Source organism: Theropithecus gelada, chromosome 9 (assembly GCF_003255815.1).
Source record: "Theropithecus gelada isolate Dixy chromosome 9, Tgel_1.0, whole genome shotgun sequence".
Taxonomy (NCBI): domain Eukaryota; kingdom Metazoa; phylum Chordata; class Mammalia; order Primates; family Cercopithecidae; genus Theropithecus; species Theropithecus gelada.
Genome location: NC_037677.1, coordinates 124,569,051 through 124,591,402, shown reverse-complemented (window position 1 = coordinate 124,591,402; position 22,352 = coordinate 124,569,051). Strand labels below are relative to the sequence as shown.

Genomic DNA, 22,352 nt, shown 5'->3' with positions numbered 1-22,352 from the left:
CAGGCATAGCCAGGACCAGTCAGCAATTCTGCTGAAAACCTATCCTCTTTACGATCAACACTCAGCACAGCCACATGCAAGAAGGTGAAGATGCATAAAATTCAAAACATAACCAAGGATAAATACTAAATAGCAAAATCCAAGACAACACATCCTCATATCTGTTTGTCTACTTCTCTATCTGCCCATTCATCCATGCATCCATCCATCCATCTGCCCTCCCACTCATCCATCCATCATCCATTCATCCATCCATCCACCCATCCATTCATCCATCCATCTGCCCTCCCACTCATTCATCCATCCATTCATGCATCCATCCATTCATCCATCCATCCATCCATCCATCCATCCATCCATCCATCCATCTACCCTTCCATTCATCCATCCATCCATCCACCCTCCCACTCATCCATCCATCCATCCATGCATCCATCTATTCATCCCTCTGCCCTCCCACTCATCCATCCATCATCCATCCATCCATCTGCCCTCCCACTCATCCATCCATCCATCCATCCATCCATCCATCCATCCATCTGCCCTCCCACTCATCCATCCATGCATCCATGCATCCATGCATCCATCCATCCATCCATCCGCCCTCCCACTCATCCATCCATCCATTCATCCATGCATGCATCCATCCATCCATCTGCCCTCCCACTCATCCATCCATCCATCTACCCACCCACCCATGTTGATACACAAGCAGATATAGCTTGTGTTCCCTCAAGGCAGCTCACAGCTGCTTCCTTAATGCTGAGATGGTGGTTCAGAAGAGGAACATCGCCTACTCCGATTAGATGCTCCAGCTCTCAGAAGCCATGAAAGGATGGTTTGGGGCTGTGTTGCTTTCACCATGATATTGTCATATTGTGCTGTGTTCAGGCCCTAGCCTTCTACATTATCGAGATAGCAGTGTTTCTGTCACAGTTGATTTTAAAACTTGACACTCAGAGTGTGGGAGGTGGAAAGAGGCTTCACAAACCTCTAACTCAACTGTCTCATCTTATAAATGAGGAAATATGCATTGGCGAAGGGCATTGCACCACAAACCAGGTTTCCTCCCACGCCCATTCATGGGACAGTATCGTAACCAATGCAAGGGTTCTGAGTCTTTGGGATAATTCTTCCTGAACTCTAACACTGGATTTCACAGGTCTCGACCACAGGGCACCCAGCAGGGGGCCCCTCCCCACACTCACGTTGAACTCCTCCCGAAACTGCTTGCAGTCATCGGCGGATCTGATACGGATCTCCTCCTCCAGGTGCTCCACAGGGATGGGAAAGTACTTCTTGGGCCCTGAGGGCGACCTGCTGAGCAGCATCACCCTTTGCTGCTCTGTGGGATCAAAAGAAACATGGGGGCCATTGAGCCACATTCCTGGACAGGTGACTGAGTAACCAAGCTGACCAACAACATTCCTGAAGAAATGACCAGGCTGGAGCTGGAACGGTTCTCTCAAATCACATAGCTGGGCTAAGCCGGGTCCCGAGCAGCTTATTCCAAACACTCAACTCCTATGAGGCATCCACATCATTTACAAGTGACAGGCGTCCCTCTGCCCAGTGTCACCTGCTCTCCCTCATAGGAGACACCCTGTCCCCCTCCCCAGGCCACTCATCCACCCACCCTTCTGCCTCTCCTTCCCTCCAGCCCCTGTTCCTTCTAAAAAAGGATTCAAGATGGCCTCACTCTCCAGCTCAGCTTTCCAGGTTTGGAAATAAGAAAGAGTAATTATGGCTTCTGGGAGCAAACTCAGAACAGTCTCTCTCAGCCTTTTCTTCTTCATAACAAATATTCCTGGTTCCTCAAACCCCATAAGCTCCAAGGGAAAACCACCCTTGTCTGGGGAGGGTGACAAGGGGCATCGAGAAGGAGAAGTACACATTATAAGGGAGTTCTTGGACACATTCATTCCCCAGGTCCGGAATGAGAGGCAAGAACAGTCATGGGCATGTGTTTCTCTTCCTGGAGGATGAGCTGATATTGACAACCCAGCATGATATCATGGGTCAGCACGATAACCCAGCTGTCACACTTGCAAAAGGGCCTGTCCCTACCTGCAGAGCCATTCTGAAGCCCAGTCAAAAACTTCACCCAAAGCTCATTCCTCCAAGTGACAGACAGGATCAGAATGAATGACGCTGAGCTGCCTTGCTACTCACCAGCCGCACCCTCTTCCCTCCCGTTCCTGCCGTTGAAACGTGCAGGGCAGGGAACCAGGGGCTGGAACAAGGGCAGGAAGACAGCACCTGGGGCCACATTATCATCTAACCAGGGGCTCGGGTCCCACGAGCACTGGGAGGCTCCATTTCAGCTGATCCTTGTTAGTGATATTCTTTTAATTATCTAAGGTCCGTTTGAAGAGTCTATTTTAGTCTGACAGCACGTGTGTTCCCCCAAACCATAGAACTGATTACAGTTAGGTAGGAAGCTGACTCCAGGAAGTTGTAGTCACTGGGGTGTGAAGTAATATTTTTGTGGCCTCTGCCTTACACACGTTTCTCGGTCATCTCATCTTGATGTATGGAGAGAAAAACAATGTTCCATTGTAAGTAGCAACAACAAGTGAGAAACTATACTTCTGAGGGAGAAGTTGGAAATGCTCCCAGCTGACTCTGATGCTCTGTAAACATGAAGCACTTTAGTAGAGCAAGTCCCTTTTTCCAGCTTGATCCTAAAGCAGTACAAACCCAGTTGAATAGTTTATGAGCCAGACAGTCTTATCTGAGAACCATTGTAAGGCCTCACTGAAAAGTGTTACATGTCAACACCCTGTGAAAATGACAGGATATGAACAGTCTCTCTAAAAAAAGCCACAAACAAAAATGTCTCAAACGTCCGTGTCATGCCAGAGAGAAAAATGATCCTCAAAGTTTTGAAATAGTGAAATTCTAAATGACAGCATCATACCAGGTAAAGTGAGATGAAAGTGGCAAGGCACACCTCAAAATTTACTTTGAATGTTAAAGAGAGAAAGCACGTCAGTGTCTGTTAAAAAAGAACACATTTTTCCCTCAAGCCCCAGCCAGAGAGGAGCTTCTGTACCTTGCTCCTCCAAGATTCCGTTGGGCATCTTCTTGTCGCTGGCGCTGACCACAGCTTTCCTCTGCTTCCTGAACCTTAGAGACACAGGACTTGTTAGGTTTCCACACTTCCAGGTTCCCTAAGAGCCAACAGCGCTCGGCACAGTGATACCCACCAGGTGAGCCGGGAAAAGCTACTCCTGTTGCTCATGGCTGAGCCGTGCTAAGGCCTGGCCTCTGTGTGTCTCCCAGGCCCGGCCACCCAGCCTCCCAGCTGCCCTCTGCTGCACGGCCCACGCCCGCAGCATCAGAAGGCTCATTTCCTCCTCTGAGCTGGTTGGGGCAAGTCAGTGCACCAGGACACTCCTACCTGAAGAAGTAGGCGGCGAGAAGGAGCACGAGGACGAGCAGCAGCAGCGGCAGTAGCAGCCAGGCCAGCAGTGGCTGGGAGGCGCCTGGGTCTGGAGGGCCTGCAGGAGAAGCAGAAAGACCCTAACCCCTGACCTCACTTCACAGTTTGCACAAGAGTCCCCCTCCATGAGCTCTTCTTCCTGGACACCAGAACCCCACACTATAGTTTGCAAAGTGGACCCATCATCCTGAAAAGGCCCCACGAGATAACAGAGAAGTAGCTTTGGTTGTTGCTGTTGATTCAGAGAAAGAATCCAGGTCTGAGGAGTGGGTGAGGTGACTTGTCCAAGATCCCTGGGGCAGGCATGACAGGGGTGAGTTCCGCAGACCCCCACACGGCCTGGCTGCCTGGCTGCCTGGCTCTCCTGCTAAGAAGCTGGAGAAGGGTGAAGGGGCCGGTGTCCACTGCAGGGCCCTAAGACAGTGCGGGAGGCTGAATTGGCATGGCTCAGCTCTCAGGGCCCCCTGGGCTGGGCAGGAGCTCTGGCATAGGGAGGCGGCCGGGCCCTGGGGCTGGGTAGAGGCCTGTGGCCCTAGCGCACTGTGACCCCACCTTCCAGAGCCTCCAGGTCCCGATTCCACGTGTCAAAGGCCGAGTGCCCAGCCACCACCCGCCTCTTACTCTGTCCTTTGTACCTGACAGGTTGACCTTCCTCACCTGGAAAGAGACCGCAGCTCCAGGCCCGGCTCAGCGGCTTTGTTGCTGCTCAGGACCTGCCCCTGGCTCACCAGCCCAAATTCCAAGGGGCCCTCGTGGCCTCGCTGCCACCTTTGGACCCCACCCGCTCTCCCAACGTCGGACTTTGTTCCTGCTCCTCCCCAGCCGGCCACACAGCCCCCTCCTCACCAAAATGTTGCCACTCCTCAAGGACAATCTCAAAGGCCCCCACCTTCAAGAAGTCCACTGGACTCCTCTCTTGCGGACCCAGAGAGGCCCAGGATGGTTTGCTCAAAGCGCAAACCTTACTCTGCCGTGAGTGAACAGGCCCTCAGCATGACTGCCGTGGCGCCCAGGTTTCTGGGGAAGCCCCTGGAAGGCAACGATTGGGGTAGTAACTGCCTCTGTTCAGGGGGCCAGAGATCAGGATCAGAAACCCAACCCAAGGGGCAGGCGAGAACATCCCCTGCGGCGCGGGGAGGCCAGTGGGGGCGGGAGTGGGGACTCCCCGTGTGCTGCCTGCAGGGATGGCTACTGCTGAGTTCCAGCCCACTGGGGCCAAGCACAAGGGGTGCCCACAGTGCCTAGTTCTTCCTACTTTCCTAAAGAAGAAATTCATATTTTTATGTAAACATTTTCTGATTTTTAAATATTGGTAAGAAATTCAATTGAAATACAATTTTTTAAAATGGTGTGAACGAGGAAGAAAACAAAAATGTCCTCTGGGCGCCAACATGGTCCAGACAGGAGGCCGGGAGGCATCTGAGAAGGAAATTCCAGTCATAGTCTATTTTCATTTCATGTTGTCGTGGCTCTGGCGGGGTGGGACAGAGGTCAAGGTGACCAGTCCCCAGGGTGGTCATCCTGAAGCAGCCTTCTTCCTGAATGACCGTCCAGCTATTGCCCAAAGCAAAGTGTGTGTGTATGTTCACACCGATTTTATACGTATGTACACTTGCAACTTTGTGTGTGTGTGTGTGTGTGTGTGTGTGTGTGCATGTTTGCTTACACAGAATCTGATCCTGAAAGTTGAAAACCTTAGGCTTGAATGTGACTCTGGAGCAGACAAAGAGAATGGCAACCTTGGCTACAGTGTGACCACCCAGCACCCTCTGCTCAGGAAGCTCATCCTGAGCTCCAGCCCAGAGCTGGGGTCTTCCAGGGACCACCTCAGTTCTGCCCCAGGGCACAGCTGCTCTCACTGTGGCCCCCGTCTTATCTCCATCCCTCTTCTCCTCTCCCACCTTCATGCCAAGCCCTCCTTCCCCTAGGGCCCCTAGAGGCAGAGCAAGCCCATGCTGGAAAGATGTGGCTCACTCAAGGACAGGTGCGCAGACAATGGTTTAAAGTCCCAGCTCACTCTGGCCTAAAATTTTCAGTGTTCAGGAACCTGTTCTCTTTGCCAGAGTTAAACATAATTAAGATTTCAAAGCGTATCTTTCCTGACATTTTCTTCTATAAATTTACGTTCATAAATATGCAGGTTTGGGAAATAAATAGACCATACTACTCTTCTCGTTTCATCCAAAGCTTCACGGATTGTAAAAAGTATCGTTATTTTAAGTACCACTAAGAAAGAAAAAAAATGATACTGATTATAATTGTGAAGTGCTACCAATTTTAAGACACGTCCCCATATAGCCACATTAAATATGAAAGAAACAGATGAAATGCACCGCGGGGCAGTTCTCCAGCTTGCCTTTCTGGTACGGCTGTCTGTCTTGGAGAGTTTCCACGTCAGCCCAGATAAGCTTCCTCATTCTGTTTAATAGCTGCTTGGATTCCACTTTTTGGATAGACCAAAATAGGATGGACATTTAAGTTGTTTCCAACTTTTCTGCTATTACCTACAGTTCTGCAACACACACACACACACACATATATATATATCTTTGTGTCTCGAAAGTGTTTCTGTAGGATAGCTTCTGTGTTAGCCTCTACGCCTGTTACATTTTAACACAATTGCCAAGTTGGCAGCCCCAAGTTTCCAACTTCTACACTCATCCATAGCAGGGGTCTCCAAACCCCCCAGGACATGGATGGGTACCAGTCTGTGGCCTGTTAGGAACTGGGCCACACAGCAAGAGGTGAGCAGCAGGTGAGCAAAGCATTACCGCCTGAGCGCTGCCGCCTGTCGGATCAGTGGTGGCACCGGATTCTCACAGGAGCCCGAGCCCTATAGTGAATGACAGGGATCTAGGTTGCTTGTTCCTTAAGAGAACCTGATGCCTGGTGATCTGTCACTGTCTCCCATCACCCCCAGAGGGGCCGTCTAGTTGCAGGAACACAAGTTCAGGGCTCCCACTGATTCTACATGATGGTGAGTTGTATAATTATTTCATTGTATGTTACAATGTAATCATAATAGAAATAAAGTACACAATAAATATAATGCACTCGAATCATCCCCAAACCATGCCCTCCTCACCCCCACCCCCCACCAACTCCACGGAAAAACTGTCTTCCATTAAACTGGTCCCTGGAGTCACAAAGGTTGCGGAACGCTGCCCACAGCGGGCAATGGAGCAATTTCTCTTCTCTGGGATATTGCCGACCCTTTTCATTTCGGTCTATCTGATAGGTAAAATGATAATGTTATTTTAACTTGCATTTCTCTAATTTCTAGAGAGTTGAGCATCTTTTCATGATTAGTGAAACATAATTAGATATTTGTATTCTGCCTGGTCATATTCTTTACTCATGTTTCCATTGTGTTCTTCTACATATTATTTTATTATATAATTTGTAAACATTTACCTTCAATTCCTTCTGTAAAAGAATGTGTCTGGATGAGTACTGAATCTAATTTGTTCAATGAACAAATGAAACAGCTTCCTGTTATTTTGGCACACTGTGGCAACGTGTTATCATCTGAAATGGTCCTTCATACTTCTTCCGGGGGTCAGATGAAGATTTAAAGGGCACTTCACAGGGTCAGGTTCCCTTCTACAATTCTAGGTCAAAGGAGCCCATCTGCGCCTTATAACCTGAGGCCCATTTCCCTCTTGCTTGTGGACCAGCAGCCTTGCTCAGCACCCAGAGGCCCTGGCAGAGGCTGGACCAAGGTGTGAGTTTCACATTTAGTTCTGCTCTGGGTGCTGAGGTCACATGACAGTGTCCTTCTCCTGAAAGTAACACCCCATGTCTGTGGCAATATGTGAGCCAATAATTTTGTTTTCAAATAAACTGAAAAGCCTCAGATGTGGAGTGGACGTCATCCTGCTGGTGCCCACAGTGCCACCTGAGGGACTGTCTGCAGAGCCCGGGCAGATTCTTCCCCACTGTTGCGCAAACGGATGTTCTGCCGTTGTGACTCCTGGATGTGAGGGGACATCCAGGCAGTTTGTCAGATATTTCTAAGTGGCCAGTTGATTTGCATTGGGAAGAAAAGTCGGGATTGTGGGTTGAAATAACTCATTGAATCATCAGTGACCTGCCCCTGAAGGACTGGCTTGCAAAGAGGCAAGTTTATATTTGCTGGCAGCTTCTGGTCTCTCGTTTTTGGGGTTTTAGATGTCTCTGAGGTTTCAACATGAAGAGGAAAAAGACAGGTGGGCGCTTAGAACTGCTCTCCTCACTGGAGGTTCTGTTGCCAGAAATCTTCACTCTTTCCTCCTCCTGGGACCAAGTGTACATTCGCAGGACATTTGTCCAGCGTCAGAAAATCATGTGGGGCCCTCAGTGTGACTTTGCTCACAAGCTCCCATCCCCACTTCCCTCTTGCTCTTTTCTGCATAATGCCTAGACATCACAGTCCACTCATGAACGCTTCAGCAGGCATCTCGAAAGGCAAGGACTCTTCTTTTTAAAAATAAAACTAACCATGATGCCAATATCTGACCTAAAATATTAAGAATAATTCCTTTTTTTTTTTTTTTCTTTGAGACAGAGTCTTGGTCTGTCGCCAGGCTGGAGTGCAGCGGCACAATCTCGGCTCACTGCAACCTCCACCTCCTGGGTTCAAGTGAGTCTCCTGCCTCAGCCTCCTGAGTGGCTGGGAATACAGGCATGCACCATCACACCCAGCTAATTTTTGTATTTTTAGTAGAGATGGAGTTTCACCATGTTGGCCAAGATGGTCTCGATCTCTTGACCTCGTGATCCGCCCCCCTCGGCCTCCCAAAGTGCTGGGATTACAGGCGTGAGCCATTGCACTCGGCCTAAGAATAATTCTTTAGTTCATATCATTAACTGTCACATCAGGGACATTAACTGTTACATCGCCTCGTCCATGTATGTTCATGGTTGGTTTTCTGCACAACGGGATTTTGGGGGATTTTTAACCCTATTGCTCTCCCGCCTCCAGCCAAGGCTGACCCCGACTCTCAGCTGGGGTCGTAGATGGGACACCTCTAGAACACTAAGCTTTGCTGAACAACCAAATGCTAAACTAGCTTATTTAGCCTTCCTGTTGTTAGAGGCACAAACTATGAAAAGCACACTAAGAAATTGAGCCACACCATTCTTCTCTTACCCTAAGCCCCTTTTTCACCCTCTGAATGGTCCCAGGAGCTCAGGAGAAGGCAGTAAGGGAGGCAGCCAGGGAAAGGGAGAGGGGCATGGGTCCTTACCTGAGGTCGTGGTGGTCTCGTTGCTGTCGACAGTAGTCTCGTTGCCCCTGAGAGCCCTGGCGAGCGGCAAGCTAAAACCCACCAGCAGGAGTGGACACAAGGGCTCCATGGTGGACCTGCAGAGAGGCAGGGACAGGCTCAGAGGTCATCCAGCAGCAGCAGTGGGACCCTCCGGTGCTGGGCAGTGATGATGAGGATAAGAGCCAACTTCATTTCAGGGCTTCCTCTGAGCCAAGAAGTTTGCCTGTCACTTTCACGGATCATCTCACTGAGCCTTCCCAACACCAGGGGGATACGGTCACTGACTATGGACATTCACTCAAAGGAGGGAACCAGGACTCAGAGGACCCGCTTGGTTGATGGTTAGTGGGGGCAGGTCAGGGACTGGAACCCAGGGCGATCTCATCCCAGACCCCTGCCCTCCCCGGAACCACTTAGGAGAAATCACTTCTGGATGACCTAGCCTGGCGTCCTGGACCCTCTACCATCCACCCTCCACTCGCCCTGCTAACTCTACCCTTCCCATTCAAGCCTTGCTCTCTGGCCAGCTGTCCTCTTCACACCCAGCAAGACACTGCTTTTCAATCTGTTTCTTCGTCCTCCTTCACTCTGCCTGGGAAACGTCGATCCTCCAGGGCCTAGTTCAGGCAGCCTCATCGCCCGGCTGCAGCCAAGTTCTCTATTCCTCGCTGCTCCAGCACACTCAGTCTAGCTCCTGCGTGCTTGGTCTGGCTCCAGCACGCTCTGCCTGGATGCAGCTTGACCCTTGCCTCTGACCATGGCCGTGTCTGAACTCTCAGGTGAAGTGGAGGTAAGCTGCCTCTGTAAGGATGGGGCTATGGTCCACTCATCTTGACAGAGCCAATTGAGTACCCTGGGATGCAGGTGAGTGTTTATTGGGGGTAGGGGGTAGGAATGCCCAGGGGCAGACCCAGACTGTAAAGTGGCTCAGCACAGAAAAAGTCTCTTTCATGCTGAGGACCCGTGGGCCATCACCTCAGATCTTCACCTGGCACTCCATTTTGCCAAAACATCAGAGCATCACTAAATGTGGCAGTGACTGCTTGGTGGTGTGGAAACCCATCACTAGAGCCTCACTGGCAGGTGCAGGTGGGCAGTGGCACCTGCTGAATGGGATTTGCTGTTGACAATGCAGACATGCAGTGGAGGTGTGCCCCCCTCCACTCCCCACCCCCTGAACCCCATCCAAGGTCAGCCTGTCCCCACCAGCAGCCCTCTCCTGCCTGAGGCCTCCCTCAGGGATGCAAATGGACCCCATTTCAGAACTGAGGCCAAGAAACATCCATTCCCCGGCTGCTCACATGTTAAACACTAATGCTTGTAATTAGAGAAGATATCTGAATGAGCGTGAAAAATCCTAATTGTGTTTCAGTAATCACCACTATCAAGATGAAACCATTATGAGGACATTATAACAATTAGCCCAGAACAACTACGATGGCGGCAATCAGCACTTTTACTTCTTTCCTCTTTTTTAATTTCCAAAATACACATTTCAGATTTGTAAAATGAGCCATATATACAAATAATTCCATGAGCACCTACTACGTGCTGGGTATTTTATATCTGTATTATCCGCACAATAACCCCACAGGGCTGAGAAACAGAGGTTCCCGAAGGATAAAGAACGGGCCCAAAGTCAGGCTGGAGGATATGGAGGAACCGTGATTTGAACCCAGGAACCCTGGAGACAGAAGCCCTCACCCCCGCTGCATGCTGCCCTGGCCCTTCCATAACAGGCAGCTCTGCCCGTGTAGGCACACACGGTTTTTAAAAATCTGTTACTGCACACTGCCACAATACTTTTAATATACTTGAGTAGATTACAGAGTAATTGATTGGGGAATATTAATTGGTTTAATACAACTCCAGAGATGCAGACTTCCTAGCTGAAACATTGTCTCATCTCATGCATTAATTTGATAACCCTCCTCTTCAAATGCTCAGTGATCTAAGAGGAGGCTGACACCCTTGAGAAAGACAAAGATCATTTTGTTCATCTATTAGAAACTGAGGTCCAGAAGTGCTCAGGGGAGCCGCAGGTGATTTTCCTGACGTGAGCGGCAGTGGGCAACAACCTGAAGAATTCAAAGCCTGTCCGCCCGCTGGAGCCCGGCTCTGCCCCCGTTATATTTTAAGGCCAATGACAACTTGCTAGTCCCTGGCCATTCACTCTCAGTGGGCTTGCACGAGTGACCTGGTCCAAATGGTGCTTGAAACAGTGATTAAAACCATGCAGAATTTTAAGGATTTGTATTTCATCCGTTTGTGTTGTGAGCCTACCAAATGCTGAGTATGTAGAGCAGAAATGACATGTGATTTCCAGGACTGAGATGAGAAAAGGAGTTTATTTATGATAAAGCAGGTTGTATATTTACTCCCCTCAACCGTCAACCTGCTATCCATTTCATTATAAATCTGTCTTTTTATTCCATCTGATGTCTTTTTAATATTCCTCACTGGGCAAGTCCTTGGGTCAGGCAGCCAGGTAGGCCCTGGAGATGCAAAGAATATAGTCTTGTTTCAGCCCTAAAGTGGCTCATTGAGGAGGAAGGACAGGCAGAAGGACAGCCACCCTGATACCCCACTCCCATGCTCCGGAGACAAGGCCATGGTGCCAAGGAGCAAAGGTGAGGGAGCAATGATTCCTCTACGCAGTTAATGAAACCTTCCCCAGAAATGCAGTGTAGAGTGAGTCATCCAGGATGGAAGGCAGAGGGAGATGCAGGCAGGGGACAGAGGAGCGAAGGGAGCCCAGACAGGACCCACTGTCCAGGCAGTTCACAGTTCTCCAGTACGTGGGAGAAGATGAGTGAGGAGGAGAAGTCTGAAAAGGAATTGGGTAGGCCCTCAATGCCATGCTAGAGTTTGGCTTGGCCCTAGGGGCTCGTTTTTCCATTAACAATCTACATTATTAGAGTCACCTGGGGGCACGAAGGAACGATGCCCATTCCTGTGCCCAACTCCAGATGGAAGAAATCCGAGTATCTGGGGAATAATGGCTTTATATAGACTGAAGTTCAAAAACCTTGGCTACGAGCCATGAGTCGCCATGAAAGTTTCCAGAGGGAGCCCTGGACGCCGCGCGTCAGCTCCTGACACAGGGTAGCCTTTGCGGCTGGAGAGTGGTCCAAAAGCCTGAGCATCACCTGGGAGCATGTGAGGAATGCAGAGTCTCAGGACCGTCCCAGACCTCCCACCTTTTACGAAGGTTCCTGGGTGGTTCCTCTGCTCATCAACATTTGAGACGTATTGATCTAAGCAATGTGTGTTTAAGAAAGACCAAGCCAGGGGCAATGGGAATGGAAAGGAGGGAGGGAGTCCAGAAAGATTTCAAGGGTAGGGTCCATGGCAGTGGTGATCAGTGGGATGAGGGTGAAAAGTGGGGCAGCAAAGGTATTGGGGTTTCCATCTTGGGAGCTGGGGTAGGAGGGAGCATCATTCATCAGCTGAGACAAGGAGAATGGGGGCTCTAGGGTGGGGATAAGGATGATTTTTAGCGGGAGGCATAAAGCAATAATATAAGCTCCCAGTTACCGAGCTCCTATGAAGCGGGATAAGCTATCTGAGGTTCTGAGATCAATGACCTCATCAACCCTCACTGAAATCTTTTTTTTTTTTTTGAGACAGAGTCTCGCTCTGTCGCCCAGGCTGGAGTGCAGTGGCACGATCTCGGCTCACTGCAAGCTTCACGTCCTGGGTTCACGCCATTCTCCTGCCTCAGCCTCCTGAGTAGCTGGGACTACAGGCGCCCACCACCACGTCTGGCTATTTTTTTTGTATTTTTAGTAGAGACGGGGTTTCACTGTATTAGTCAGGATGGTCTCGATCTCCTGACCTTGTGATCCGCCCGCCTCAGCCTCCCAAAGTGCTGGGATTACAGGCGTGAGCCACCACACCTGGCCTCTCACTGAAATCTTACGAGCAATGTCCTGTTGTTACTGAAGATGAAAGGCTGCATTAGAGAGGACGGTGGAACATTCCTGAGGAGACTGCCTGTAGCAGTTGCATTTGGTGTCTAGGGGCCTCGTCAGAAGGGGAGGTGCGCTGCAAGTGCAGTATGTGGGGGAGGCACTCCTTGTGGGGGTTATTGGAGAGGAAGGCCAGGGTCAAGGCGGCAAGCTGCAGGAAGTCACTGCACCAGGGCCCGAGGAAGGGAACTGGGCAAGAGACTGGGAAACAGTGGCTGGGCTGGGGGGAGGGCAGGAGGCAGGTCGAGGTGCACAACCAAGGGTAGGAAAGGGATTTTCCTGAGCCCCATCCACTTCCCCACATCCCTGCCCCCTCTCTTGGAGTGGTCCCCTCTCTCTCTTCACCCTTTACTTGACCCCACCAGATTTTGAGGTTGAGCTACCTGAGATGGAGTCTTTCCTGGGATCACACTGTCTGGCCCTGTGTAAGGTGATTTGGGTTTTGGACCTCTCAACCAGCCCAGGAGACCCCAGAGAGTAAGGGGCTGTCTCGTGTCCCCATTTCCCAGCTCCTGACTTCCTCCCTGGCCACCTCAATAATTGGGGCTTTCAGGGCATTTGAGGGCAAGGAGCCATCCCTGGGCTAGTGCCTCTGGGCAGGAGCTGCCCAGCTGACCCCTCTGGCCCCACCAAACCCGAAAGTGCCCTTTCCAGCTGGCCCAGGATGTCCAGCTGTGGACTGACCCACACTGCCCCCTGCAGCTCCAAGAGGGTAGTGTTTTCTCTCTGCAGCCCAAACCCATCACCTACATGGTCAAAACCTGCAGCTGTTTTGCTTTTAACTAAGAAACAGATGAGGGTTCTTCTCAAGGAAGCAGGAGACAATGATTTGGGAGCCATACTCAGGTTTCAAAGCCACTGCACTTAAAAAGAGCCCCTGGAATGGGTCCCACGTAATTTCTCATCCAAACCAGGACTTCTTGGAGAGCAAACGAGGGGGCTATAATGGTTCAAAATATATGCTTCTCTAAAACATTTATTGACAAATGATTTGATTTTATTAAGCTGGAAGACTGTTAAGTAGTTCTTCTCACAAAATATTTTTAATCTGAAAACAAAATAACATATTAATTTTATATATATATTTAAGAAAAAATATTTCTGGAGGCCCAGGCAGACAGATTGCTTTGAGCTCAGGAGTTTGAGACCAGCCTGAGCAATATGGCAAGACCCCATTTCTAGAAAAAATACAAAAAAATTAGCCAGGCGTGGTGATGCGAGCTTGTGGTCCCAGTTACTTGTGTGGCTGACGTGGGAGGATCACTTGAGCTTGGGAAGTGGAGGTTGCAATGAGCCAAGATCATGCCACTGCACTCCAGCCTGGGCAACAGAGCCAGACCTTGTTTCAATGACAACAACAACAACAAAAAAAAAAAAAAAGAAAAGAAAAGAAAAAACCTTTTGGTATTGATTATCTGAAAATAAAATGAGAGCATAAAATGATACTTATTCTCGGCACACATTCACAGGCTCTGATCAATTTCTTAGCCTTATCTGTTCCTAATATGTTTCCCTCAATATGTTTTTCAATGTTGAGGGAAATGTTTTATTATTATTATTATTAATGTTTAATAATATTTATGTTTTAATTTTTTAAATAAAATTGCCTGCATTATTTTCAGATTAGCAGTTTGTGAGCGCTCATCATTTAATTCACTTTATTGCTTCCTTATTTTTGTAGAAATAAGTTTTAGTGTCTTCCTGTTCATAACTTCATTTGTTTGTGTGTTTGTTTGTTTGTTTGAGGCAGAGTCTCGCTCTGTTGCCCAGATTGGAGTGCAGTGCTACCATCACGGTTCACTGCAGTCTCAACCTCCTGGGCTCAAGGGATACTCCCATCTCAGCCTCTCAAGTAGCTGGGACTACAGGGGTGCACCACCATGACTGGCAAAATTTAAGACTTTTTTTTGTAAAGATGGGGGGTCTCACTATGTTGCCCAGGTTAGTCTCAAACTCCTAGACTCAAGCAATCCTCCCGCCCTGACCTCCCAAAGTGCTGGGATTACAGGTGTAAGCCACCACCATGCCCAGCCATAACCTTTGTTTTCAATAATTGTAACTCTATAAAATTTTCAAAAGCCAAGAGTTCTGTGTGTGTCGGGGGGCAGGGGGTGGTGGGGTTGGGTGCTCCATTTATTGAATCCTTCTATAATATATTTCCAATTAGTTTGGAACTAAACTAAACTCACTTAGGGCCTTGTTTGCAGAAAGGTTCACCATCTTTTTAGGACACTTACGTTTATTTACAAAATAATTCTTTGAAGCCTCGAACATTTCTAGAATCTGATTGATGATGAGCAGGAGAGAGAAAGTGCATACTACAAAGCTGCAGTGTCTTAAAAATTCAACATCAGCCTAATTACCATGAATTTGCAGTTTAGTTACTCTATGTACATGTAACTATTTATAAATTTTGACATCAACAGCTTCTATTTTAACTGATGAGATGTCCAATTTGGACACAATTATAAATGCTGTGAGGGTGGGCATGGTGGCTCCTGCCTGTAATCCCAGCACTTTGGGAGGCTAAGGCAGGCAGATCACTTGAGGTCAGAAGTTCGAGACCATCCTGGTCAACATGGAGAAACCCCGTCTCTACTAAAAATACAAAAATTAGCTGGGTGAGGTGGCGCACACCTGTAATCCCAGCTGCTCAGCAGGTTGAGGCAGGAGAATCACTTGAACTCAGGAGGCAGAGGTTGTAATGAGCCAAGATTATACCACTGCACTCCAGCCTGGGTGACAAAGCGAGACTTCATCTCAAATAAATAAATAAGTAAATAAATGATGTGTACACCACGATCAATTCCAAGTACAATACATTTACTACAAATGCCGAGCTTTACCCACACTTATATAATATCATATTCCTAATTCCCCCACAAATAATTTTATCATGACACTGATTCTTCCACTGCATTTCCTGTGACATTAGTAATTAAGTCAAGGCTTTGCCTTTGACAGGAGCAACATCCAAGTTGTACTGGGATTCCATGAAATGAATTAAAAAAAAAAAAAAAACCACTATGGGAATGGACTGATTTTGTTTGAAAATCACTGCTTGAAAACGACACTGATGTAACACTGGCATCATCTGATGGTTCATGAAATTCTTCTACCCTTGGGAGCACTAACAGCTATCACTTCACCTTCCAGGTTTCACAGTGAAACCTGGAATTGAAGATGAGCAAAATTAGCTGAGAATACTTTCTTGATCTAAGTGAAAAGTCATGCTTTGTGAGCAGTTGGCAAAGCACCTTCAATTTATCATCCTCAGGCGCAGGGGTCTTCAAGCAGCCACTTAGTGAATACTGATGATCTCTTAGCAGCTTTTTATTTCTTTCTTGCTTCTATGTGGTCAGCGATACCATTACGGCCCCCGAGGTAGTTAATAAACGTTTATAAGTATTTGGTATAAATTACAAATTATTCCAACATTATTATCAACTTTCTGGAAAAAAAGATCAGGGCTTGATACGTCTTTTCTGGTTATTCCTGACCTACAGGTTTAAGGCAAATTCAGAAAGTTCTACTGAAACATAATTTAAATAGAGTTGCAGATTCACACCATACAATAAATGCCCAAGCCCATTGAAGAAGACAGCTCAGACTGTTTTTTACAAGTTGTATTGATTTCCTACAAATATTTCAAAATCCCCTACCCTGTAATTTCTAATGTTTCCCACAGATGCTGATGACCATGGCATCTCACAGGCCATGGTGTGGGCCGCAGATCAACTGGCTGGTACCACAAGTGGCCAGCAGGAGCACCAGCCTTGAAGCCTCCTCCCACCACACTGGGATGCCAATGGGAGTTGGTTCTAATCAACTTTTCTCCAAGGGCACTTTTTCTCTTCTAACCCGCCTGTTGTCCTTGAAAGGTAAGTGTTACTGACATTGTGTTAGGAAAGGGTGATGAAGAGAGAGAAGATGGTGGCTGTCATCTTCCAGATTTAGTCACCATTAGAGAGAGCCTGTTCCTGGCACAGGTGTCTCCGTCCTATGAGGAGAGCATAGCAGAAGCTGGGAGGCACAAGTGGACAGCCTATAGAACCTTCCTGGGTTCTGTTAATGCAAGTATTTTAACATTAAAAGTTTAATTTTCAGTCAGGCATGCTGGCTCATGCCTGTAAACCCAGCACTTTGGGAGGCCCAGGCGGGTGGGTCACCTGAGGTCAGGGGTTCAAGACCACCGTGGCCAATATGCTATAACCCCATCTCTTGTAAAAATACAAAAAATAGCCAGGCGTGGCGGTGGACGCCTGTAATCCCAGCTACTCAGGAGGCTGAGGTAGGATAATTGCTTGAACCCAGGAGGTGGAGGTTGCAGTGAGCTGAGATTGCACCACTGCACTCCAGCCTGGATGATGGAATGAGACTCCATTTCAAAAAAAAAAGTTTAAACTTCAATTGCTGTAAGATGAAAAATATGGAATAAATGTGAAAGTGGACAGGACACAGGGACAACAAGCAGAAAATAGGGCTGTCTCTGTCGAAGAGGGAAATACGGTCCCCTGGAGAGAATGCAGAGACATGGCATGGTGTGGTGGGAACTGAGTCCTAGGGCCCTCCAAGATTTAGATCTCTGAGCCCTCTGTCATGAGACCTGCTCATATTTTTCTTTCTCTCAACAAAACACATCTTGATTCTCCCCTTACTCAGTCTCATCCACATTTTGCTGCCCTGAAGATTCACACCTGAGCCAGGCAAGGAATGCAGCTTTGCTCAGGTCCGACCGATGGCTGCACCTGCCCCTCATCTGGCAGAGTCACACTTACAGGTACTTCATGGTCCCTAGGCCATTGCTTACTCAGAAGAGATGTGCTTTATCAGAGGCTACCTGGCAGGGTCGTGGGAAAGATCAATATGGGAAACAGAACCACTGCCCGAAACACCCTGGGCTGGAAAACAGCAGGGCCCACGCAACACGGCTCCATCCATCTGCCCTCGGGGCTCAGCAGTAACGGTGTGAAACAATGGTGCTGGGAATGTTGGAAACAGCACAGCCCTCCTGCTGTCTCCCACTGAGAAGAGGGCACCCAGTGCTGAGGCCTGCAGCCCCTCCACGGAGCCTCTGCTCAGGGGTGTGGCTGACAGAGGAGATGCTGTCCAGCTGTGCCCCAGGCCTCGCTGAGTGCAGCCCACCCTGGATCAGACTCCAAAAGTGATGATGGCTGGACTAAGCTCTTATGAGTAAGTTTATGCTACACTTTTGATTTCAAAGAAATCCATTCAGCTGCTAGTTGAGGGAGACTCTCTAGACTCATGAGTACCTGCTGGTTGGCTTATGTATTCACCCATGCATTCATTCAGCATTGGTTACTAAGAGTTGACTGCCAAGATCTAGAGAGACAACTAAACAAGACAAACACCGGCCCTGGCCCCTCCTCCCACCTCCCCACTTCCAAAGCCTGTGATTCAGCCAGAGAGAGAAAAGCCTTCAATAAATAGAATGCAACTGCGATGTGTTAGGCGGGGGAAGCACACAATGTGGTAGAGGCGCCCTGCAGGGTGCCTGCCCCTGTCCAGAGGGGTCTGGAGGGCTGCCTGGGGAGAAGGGGAGTTAGCCAGTCCAAGGGGGCTGGGGAGGTGAGGGAGGCCTACAGGCGACAGAGAGCACAGGGCCCTGGGAACCCACAGAACCTGAATAGGACACGGGCAACCAGGACTCTCGCCTGGCAACGCCAACGCTCAGTGTTCAGAGATGTCCAGGAAGACCTTTCTGGCAGGATTATCCATGCACGTGGCACCCCTCAAGGCAGGGCCAACTCTCATGCAGGTCTCTACCCTGGTGCCGTCTCAGAGCTGCCACAGAGGAGGTGCCACACGGGTGTTTTTGAAGGAATTGCCATGAAGAAATAAGGTGTCGGGGATTGGCACGCGGATTCTCTCCAGCACGTCAACTCACGGCACTTTCTGAAGGGCCCAGGCCACGGAGCCTGAAGACCCAGCTGGTTTGACATCTCTCTCTGCCTCTCTTTCTCATTAACTCTCATCCTCTCTCTCTCTCTCTCTCTCTCTCTCTCTCTTTCTCCTCCCTCCACCCCCAGAGGAGGGCCTTTTCCAGAACACTTAACCTCTCTGCACCTGCTTCCCAATTAGTGAAACAAGAGAATCCCATGAGATCACAAATGAGTGAGTCGTGTAAACTGTAACTCATCAGGCAAGGGCTGGTTATTATAATGGTGTGGCCCCATTGTTCGCCAGGGCAGCAGCCGTGCTGTGGGAAACTGCAAACTCAGCAAAGTGAACGGCCGTGTTTGCTGAGTGGACACGGTCTCTGCCACCACATCTTCCTGGGAGGGCCTCGGAGGGGTGAGGGAAGCCCACATGTGGAGCCTCTGCCGTTTCCACAAAGGAGCCTGCAATTCCGGAGCCTGCATCTCCACTGGGGTCTGTGCCTGTGTGTGCCCCCTGGGTTTTTCTTTGAGGTTTTTCATTCTCCTGTGATGGTTGGTAGGGGGATGGAGATAAGTGTCCTGTCCCCGCCCCCAGAAAAGCAATCTCTCCACAAAACTCAGAAGCAGCCTGGGTGGATCTGACTGCTGAGGCATTGATGCCTAAGAGCTGTCTGTGCAGGCAGGTGGGTGGAGGAAGCTGGCGGTCCCTAAGGCCTCAGCCCTGGTGATGCCCACTGTGGGCGCCTTAGGCAGGCCTGGGCTTACAGTCCGTCTCAGCTCAACTTGGACACATGCCATCTTTTCCTCATCCTCCTCTTCTTGAAAGGCTTGTTATTCAGCTGGAAAATAGACATTTTTCAGCAGATTTTCTCTATTCAGAAATAGACTAAAGCTTCCGCTGGAGTCTGGCATTATCCCAGAGAAAGGAGACCCACGGGCCTTCAGCAGTGCACCGCCTGCAGGGAAGTCATCCAGTCTGGGCATCCTGACTCGGTTCTCCCGCGGCGTCCTTCTCATCTGCTGTAACCGAGGTCAGGGAGAAGGCCCTGGGTGGTGTCTGGCCTGAGAGGGTCAGTTGTGCTGCCTCCTTCAGATGCCCCATAGGCTGGCGACTCTTCTGGTCTTTGGTGCTGACGCCCACAGGCCTGGCTCACAGTGGGTGCTGGGTTAGGGCAAGTGGAGAACAATAGTGCCGGGAGCCAGGACTCACCCATGTGTTAGAGAAAGGCAGCAGCTTGGAAACCTGTAGGCGGGTCTCCCGTCCACTGAGTCACCAAGAACTAGGAGCCTGCAGCCGGTTGGGAGGATTCTGGAGGTGCTCTGCCCCCAGCTGGGGCCCTGAGCCCCCACGAGGCTTCCGCGTGGGGCATCTGATGACTCACATGGACCACAGCACAGCAGCCCAGTGGGCTCGGAGTTAGGAGCTGGAGGATGAAAGCCACTCACTCTTATCTGCCTCTGAGGAGTCTGCAATCAAGAGGGAGGATGTCCCCATACGGTAAATAACCACAGGACGGGGCATGTGGGGCAAAAGGCAACTGAAAAGTGGAGACAAATCCCAGCGGGAGGCCTCTGGGGGGACCCTGAGCAGAGACAGAGCAGGATAGCGCTCTGGGAGGAGGACAGCCGAGGCCAGAGGGGATAGCATTCCGGACAGGGGCCAGACATCTGGGGTGGCCAGGGCTGGGCTGGGGCAGCGTGGAAGCGAGTGGCCACGGGTGGGGACTGGGCCTCATCCCAGAGGGTCTCAAGGCCTCCCCAGGGATGGAGGCTTGTTGCTGGGGGCAGATCCCCGCTCCTGGCCTTGCCTTTGTGCTCTGGGAATGAAGGCTGCACAACCCAAGAGCCAAGGAGCCCTGGGTCCCAGTGGGCTGCTCCGCTCTGCCTGAGGGAGTGGGGTCTCAGGGACAGAATGGGGCCACCCCTTCTGCTGGGCGCTGAGGGCGAGCCTCCTGCAGCGGGGCGGTGGCCCTGGCAGCCTGTCCACACGAGGGGCTGAGCCAGGGCCAGGTGTTCTGTGTACCATCTCACCTTTGCCCCGTTTTTCCTAAGAAATGCAGATTCTGTGACCTTCAGAGGCAGCTGGAGAAAGAAAAGATGGAGGAGATCAAGGCCCAGCAATTCCCAGCCTGCGGTAGGCAGCAGGTTCAATGATACACTTGAGGTCCTAATCCCTGAGTGTGGCTGCGTGTGACCCGAGTCCCTTCTGCCTGCCAGGAGTGAGGCCACCTGAGATCGCAGAAGGGACTGGGCAGGAGACAGGTGCAGCGTAATCCAGATCCCATATTTAACCAACGGTGAGGAGGCCTCCTCACTTCTCCCTGAGCCTGGCAAACATGGCTAACCTCCTTTGGAGAAGTTCTGTGAATCATGTGTCTGACGCAGGCTGGTGAAGTACAGTGTTCTCCGGAAATCCAGCGGTCTGCACCATCAATGTCCTGGGCTCGCTGCCTCTGGAGACTCCCACACCCCCAGCCAAAGTCAGGACCCTCCCCTGAAACCTCTGCCATGACCTGTCCTGCCTTAGGGAGGTGAAGACCCTCAGCGTGCAGATGTCCCACCTCACTGTGCCTCTCAGCTTGTTTCTGCCCAAAATACAGGCTCCTGAGTGGCCTCCTGTGGGTGTCCTGGGACTGTCACCTGCCCTCTCTCAGCCAGGTGGGCTCAAACTGCAGGGGCAGCATCTCTGGTCCAGACTGGGGTCTGTCTCAGTTCATTTATCCAGGATCTTTAGGCAAAAAGAGAAACACCAAGGATTATCCCCTTTCAGGAGAGCTCAGCCTGCTTTTTCGGGCTCTTCAAGGCCTATCCATCCATGCACGGAGAAATAACATGCATGCTGGTGTGGAAATGACGCCCGGACACCTTTCCAAATGCTCCATGGCCCACTTTTCCAGAATCCACCCTGGTCATGCAGGTGCTGCCCGGACACCTTTCCAAAGGCTCCATGGCCCACTCTTCCAGTCTCCATCCTGGTCATGCAGGTGCTGACCCACATGTTTCTGGGTTAGGAAGGAAAGCAAAGGTCAGGAGGCGAAGGCTGACCCCTTTATCTTCTGATAAACCCGAGAGCAGAACAGCCTCAACAAGGATAATTACAACAGGGAAATGGCATTCCTGGCCAGTGGACAAGCACCTCCTTTAAACTACACCTCAGAGCCCCACTTTGACTTGCATCCTATGGGGTGCTGGTCAGTGGGGGCTGAATTCTGGGGTGCTGGGCATCCCTCCACCATGCAGGCCCCACAAAGGCAGCCGAGGAGGGACAGTGCTCGGAAGCAGACAGCCACACAGACCACTGGGCTCCATCAGGCCTCTCACCGCAGGAAGCACAGGCTGGCGAGGCCAGAGTTAATTCCTCAGAATAACTGCTAATAATACAAATCAACCTTTTTGGACACTGAGTACATACCAGGCCCTGTGCTAAGTGCTTCTAACCTAAGCGTCACCTCATTGCCTGCTAATACCCACTCTAGGAAATAGGGACTATCATAAGTCCTGCCCACAGGCATGAAAACCACAGCTGTGGGTTGACCCTCTCTGCGTCTGTATCTAATACTGCACCTGTTTTCTATGAAATCAGGACAATATGACTCATAGGGCAAGATGATTATTTGTTATACATGGAGAAAAACAAAAGCTCAAATAAAAAAAGTATGTTTTCTGAAGGAGAAACACAATCCAGACATTTTCCAAGCTTCAAGTATGAATATACTTACATGGATGAAAGATTTAAAGAATAACAATAAAAAACCCTTAACCGTAAAATTTGTCGACTCAGCAAGTT

The 22,352-nt window shown here is 49.9% G+C and overlaps 1 protein-coding gene across 7 annotated transcripts in view; it reads right to left on the bottom strand.

Annotated features, from left to right (window-relative positions):
* PTPRE (protein tyrosine phosphatase, receptor type E) overlaps positions 1 to 22,352 on the bottom strand; it is a 180,599-nt gene that overhangs the window by 35,627 nt on the left and 122,620 nt on the right. For 4 of the 7 annotated variants that reach the window (XM_025397040.1, XM_025397038.1, XM_025397042.1 and 1 more), the window contains 4 exons: positions 8,674 to 8,789; positions 3,404 to 3,503; positions 3,056 to 3,129; positions 1,209 to 1,345 (listed from right to left, as the gene is read on the bottom strand). In XM_025397040.1, the coding sequence (XP_025252825.1) occupies positions 1,209 to 1,345; positions 3,056 to 3,129; positions 3,404 to 3,503; positions 8,674 to 8,782 (420 nt within the window). In that variant the 5' untranslated portion in view covers positions 8,783 to 8,789. Of the gene's footprint in view, positions 1 to 1,208; positions 1,346 to 3,055; positions 3,130 to 3,209; positions 3,345 to 3,403; positions 3,504 to 8,673; positions 8,790 to 22,352 lie in introns of those variants that run through there. The other 3 variants (XM_025397043.1, XM_025397044.1, XM_025397039.1) reach the window with 2 other exon arrangements.